At 40.2% G+C, this 5,618-nt stretch overlaps 1 protein-coding gene across 1 annotated transcript in view; it reads right to left on the minus strand.

Annotated features, from left to right (window-relative positions):
- Positions 1-513: 513 nt before the first annotated feature.
- Positions 514-5,618, minus strand: part of RERG (RAS like estrogen regulated growth inhibitor) — a 125,841-nt gene continuing 120,736 nt past the window's right edge. Inside the window, exon 5 of the mRNA XM_029911659.1 lies at positions 514-5,609. Coding sequence (XP_029767519.1) covers positions 5,448-5,609 — 162 coding nt within the window. The 3' untranslated portion in view covers positions 514-5,447. The remainder of the gene's footprint in view (positions 5,610-5,618) is intronic.

Raw genomic sequence — 5,618 nt, forward strand, 5'->3', positions numbered from 1 at the left:
TACAGTCTCCGACAATCCTGGAGACTGAAGTCCCATTTTAACCACAGCCATTCGATGGTAAGCTTGCACTATTGATGACTTTTCCACAATACCCCACCAATCTGCCTCAAATCCAAGGTGGAAAGGTATTGCCTATAAGGTACAGGGAATAGGGTAGCTATCTCCCTGTCCACTCAGTCATTGACGCTACTAGGACTGCCAACAAAGGGCTTGATTAATCCTTAGTGTAACCCCACTGAAGTCAGTGGAGTTACACCAGAGATGAATTTAGTCCAAGGTGACGCTTACTGGTGTAAATCATGTAAATCGCTTCTGTGATATGGACCTATGCCCACTAGAATCAAGACTGAACTCAATTCCCATAGGCCACCATCCCAGGCAGTTAGTAACATCACAAAGTAAGTGGATGAATTTCAAGCTCTTTGCATCTTAATGGCCATGTAGTTCCTGCTTGGCATATGTAATGGAAATAAAGCACATAACACTAGAGCTTCTAAAATGACACTGTTTTTATTATAGATTTACTTTTTCAAAGAAAATAAGTCAGCTACACCAAGCTGTCAAGGAGTATTGTTGAAATAAAGCCTCTATATCTTTACAAATGCTTTTTTTCCCTCTTGAAAGTTATGTAAATAGTTTGAGCCATTAGAGAAAGAGAGAAGAACTAGAAAGTCTATGCATACGTAATCTTTAGGATCTTTCCCCCTTGAAAGCTAAGAATTGCAGTACTGTAATTTATTTTGCAGGAAACTTTTTGAGTCTAGTTGATGAGGCAGTTATAGTTTAAGAGCCTGATTCTTGACTCGACTCCAGCTGTTTGGCACTGCCCTAGTGGCACATCACAACTGGAAAGCTGGCTTACCTGGCCCTTGCAGGATTCCCCATATGGCACAGGGCAAGCATAGAAGCTCGACACCACCCATGTCATAGGGGGTGCTCCCAGGAGAAGGGGGCATGGTTTAGGCATCCCTATGCCCTGGTGATCCTTAGTTGCCAGGGGAAACAGCCTGAATGGACCAAGAACTGGGGGAAACACTAAGGTGTTTAGCGCCATTTCCTGCCCCCCATGCCTAGCCTTCAACTTGACTGAGCCTATCTCAGCTACAACTTAGGCTCTAGCCTGACCATATTTGAATAAAATCTCCACAACGTTTCCTAGGGAAATGCCAGTCACTGTTTCAGGAAAATCCCATTTCTTCTCATAGGGGTAAGACAATTTACCTTACATGTAAAGGAAACTGATTAGGGCCCTAGAACAGCGTAGTTGGCATCCCTCCACCTCCTTCTTATCAAATTTAGTGCTAACAATGAGTGTCACTCCAGAGTGACAGCCCTAGAGGCTGAAGTCCAATTACCCCTGATATTTGGGAACAGCCACATCTGGGGGAAATCCTGTCTCCAATGAAGTCAATGGCAACCACCCTGAACTTTATGGCTTTGACCCACTTATCACTTACATGGCAGGATAAGGATTGCACAGACCTTTGTCAACCAATTTCATTCAGGCAACCAAATAGCCAGATTGCTATAATACTTTTGATCAGCTTTGAATTGCTATAATTGCTAATGGTAAAAGGCTCCATATTCCCTTATAAATGCTATTGCATCTATTGGATGCCTAGGTGTTTTGGTGAAATATCTGTGATTCACACCAGTTAAACGGATCTGTTCACTCTGGGCCAAATCCTGAACAGGTTATTCAGGCAAAATTCACTTTGACTTTACCTAAGGTAAGAACAAAGGACCATATTTTAAAAGGTATTTAGGTGCTGAATTCCCAGAGGTAGGCACCTAAATATCTTTAAAAATCTTTCTAAATAAAAACTGAATGAGGACTTGAAGATTCGGCCCCTTGTTAATTGAAAGACAGAGTATCAGAGGTATCTGGAGGAAAATGAACATGTAAGAGTTCAGTACAGAGAGCAGTGATTTTCTCTATTTTTATATTGTTCTTATATATTATCTATAGGCGTGGGCCTTCATATTCTTGTATGTCAAAATACATACAGTTATATATAATTTGGTACAATATATGTGCCGAGTATATATGTACCCAAACCCCACATACAAACATCCCCAAATTTGGGGAAAGTTTATCTTGATATGGATCGAAACTTCATGGTCTCTTCCCCCCCACCCCCTTTTCTGTAATGATTGCACCAATCCGCTAGATATGAACACCCCAACTTGGAAAAAGTTTAGATCCTGATCCAAATCTTGCAGTATGGGCATCTCTAACTCTTTATTTGTGACTTCAATGAATCGCGATCAATGATGTTGAACTAATGAGGAAACTTCTTTAGGGGGAAAGTGCAAAAAAAAGGGGAGGGGGAATACCATTAAAAAAGAAAAATTGGCAGTAAGAATACAAGTGAAGGCTTTTAATTACCCTGTTTCCTGCTTGAAAGATCAGTGGATATGGGTTCACTTTGCATTTGCGCCTTTCAACACTTCGGCATTTTCTGGCTCATTTGAGAAATTGTAGAAATAGGAAACTTCTACAGAACAGCCAATAATAAATTACAACAGCTTGAGAAGCAGTAAATTAGACTGTAGTCATACTGTGTTACAATTGGCTTAACAATCAGCCCATTAAACAGAGGAAAAACAACAGCACTCTTAATTAAAAACAAAATAGAAACAATACCCAAATCACAAAATAGCCCCCATTTTTTTGTCCAGTCATCTGTCATTTGCAGTAGTCTCCAACCTCAATCTTCACAAATAAACATTGCTACTTTTAATAGAGGGTCTCTCCTTAACAAGTAAGACACGTTTGCTCAGCATGATGTGTTCTTTCAAAAGGGATTTCATTACTTCTCCATAAACTAATGTTAAAAGGAAAGACACATTTTCAAGGGACATTGTCAAGAAGTAAGATAATAATTTACTATTTCTTTAGTTGACAAAACTTCCTACTACAAACATGGTCATCGCCTTTTAAAAAGTCAATTTTGTGTGTGTATTTTCATCTGCAATTTTAATCTGAAAATGTAGTCTATCCAAAGAGCATCGTGACATCCCATGTTCTCTCTCACTGATCTTCAAATCAAATTTCCTCAGTGTACAAGTAAAATAATGTCACTCCACACACACCCATTGCCAAGCCTGCAATCTTTCCCTGGGATGTAAAGGTAAGGTCTGTTCTTTTGGGCTCATGTGATATCACATTATTAAAGATTACAGGAAAAACTTAGGTCCTGAACCTGACAACACTTTCTCATACATATTAAGTTAATCACATGCATGTTTGCAAGATCAATGCCATAGTTAACAAGTGTTGATGCATGAGCCAGAACAGAATCTGGCTCACTCTCCCATAGCTATGTTGGCTCTGCATTGCTAACAGGAGTAAAAAAAGGCAAAAACTGATTGTTGTCACTAAAGTTAGCAATATGACTGACACATTTTGAGAAGATCTGTTGAATGAGAAGGTAACAATTTGTTGCTCTTCTGACCAGAGCCATGCTTTGAAGATTCTATTGTAGTGTTTGCAACTGAAAACGTGTGAGCGTATGAGAACCAAAAAGAAGACTTACTCCACATTCAACAGTCTAATTTCACTGTCCCAAATGCGATGAAGTTCAGAAAGTAAACGAAGAGCATATAGGTCTTTAAAGTACATTTGAGTATGAATTCCTTCAATGACAGTCATCAGAGAGAGTGTTAGTGACATTGTTTGAAAGAAAATGAACTTGACAGAGTCTCTTTAAGTCATTCCTGGTTTAAAAACTGATTTAGGACTCCTGTTTCCTGCTCACCTGGAAGCAGAGGACTTAGTCCACTATGATGCCCCTTATGTGGTCATTTACACTTGTGCAAAGTGCTAACAAATCGAATATCACCACTTGCCTACCTCTATGATAGCATTCTCTGTCCATTTTTCATTCTCCTTGCACAGGCGTAAATTAAATGACTACACAAGATGCCAAGCAGTGGAGAATAAAGCTCAGAGTATTTGCATAGAAGGGGGATGTTAATCAAAGGAAAGAGCTGCTCAGACTCCTATTAGTGGGTCCACCCAATTGCCTGTGACTCTGCATGATGGTAGTCTTGGTTCCATTCCTAGCTGCCTAAAAGGGTGTAATGTAACTGCTAAGAAAGAAGCATAATCTGAAAATTCTTAACTACCTCCTAATTCTAGCTCCTGTATATGTGTGTGTGTGTGTGTGTCTGTCTCTCTCTCTCTCTCCCCCCTCTTCCCCCTCAAGAGGGTCCCAGAAATGCAGCCAATAGGTGAGTAAAGTAGAGGGAAAACTAAGAGCTGGCTGAAGCCATAGGGATGGAGGAAAGGAGAAAATTAAAAAATCAGATCAATACTATTAAAAACTCAAAAAAGCCTAAAAATGTCTTCTCTGCTGGTTTAAACTAACCATTGGCTCAAGCCATAAAATGTAGATCTGTGTTCTAAACACCTGAAAGTCTGGGGCCTTTTGGCTTGTCCCATTGTAAAGAAAGGGGCCATTTACATTGTATCTGCATATGAGTTTGGATTTTGAATTCTCAATTTTCCCAGAATTTGAGGCTTGGGCTGGGCCTATCTTTAGTTTAACATAAAAGTGGATGCATCATTTTGGATAAAGCAGCGAAGTGGAACTTTCATCAAAAACTCATAACTAACCATAACTGAATCTCTGGAACTTCACTAGTAGATTGGTTATCTTTGTTTGATTCCCACCCCCCACCCCCACACACAAACTTCTGTTCTTTGAGGTGGAATGCTGAAATTGCCTTCAGAAAAGCTGTTTATGCAATATTCCCTGCCCACTTTTGCAGATTCGAGAGACTTGGAAAACCAGCCATATTTATGTCCTTCAGACCTATTGAAATTCACCCATCACCCCGGTTGAAATCTCTACTGTCATGCAATATTTTTCCTATTTTAAACACATACCTAAGAATGTAGGCACTAGTATTGGGCTGGGAAAATAATACAAGAAAAGAGGGGTTATAATAAAAGAAATTGTGTGTAAATTTAGTGTTCGTGAAATGTGCCAGAATAACAATTTTGGAGAGTACAATAAAGCAGTCTCCCAGGTGATTCAGTCCTTAGCCTCTCTGCTGAGGATGCCTCGCAGGACTGAGACTCATTACTCATAGGCCACTGAGCAGCCATCAGAAGATAATGATTTTCAATCATTACCAATCTGGGCTGGATTGGAGCCAGCAACCTAGCTGTCTCATTACCAATCCCTTGAGTCATCCAATCCTTTAGAATGTCTCTATGATGTTGGATGGAAATGGTGTGGAGTGGATGCTACCACTCAAAAACCATTTAAATAAAGTAGAAAGGAATCTGCCCCATATACTCAAAAAGGGATGACGTGACTTTTTTTTTTTTTTTAAGTAAAGCTTTGACCAACTTCTATTTTAATATGTCCTGGCTGCCTCCTCCCCACCCCAACCTAATCTTCTCTACACCGGTTCTCTACTTAGTTACAATTCTTTTAGCTGCTGATTTTGGTGAGCATCTTGTTAATCGCCTGCTTGACGTGGGTGGTGGAGCTCCGTCTCCGAGTCTTGCCCTGGACCATCTTACGACGCCGTACCTCACGGCAAAGCTCATAGAAGGCCTCCATGATGTTGCCTTCACCTGTGCAAGCGGAGCACTCATAAAA

Source organism: Terrapene carolina, unplaced genomic scaffold, assembly GCF_002925995.2.
Source record: "Terrapene carolina triunguis isolate 2854851 unplaced genomic scaffold, T_m_triunguis-2.0 Scaffold112, whole genome shotgun sequence".
In the NCBI taxonomy this organism is placed as follows: domain Eukaryota; kingdom Metazoa; phylum Chordata; order Testudines; family Emydidae; genus Terrapene; species Terrapene triunguis.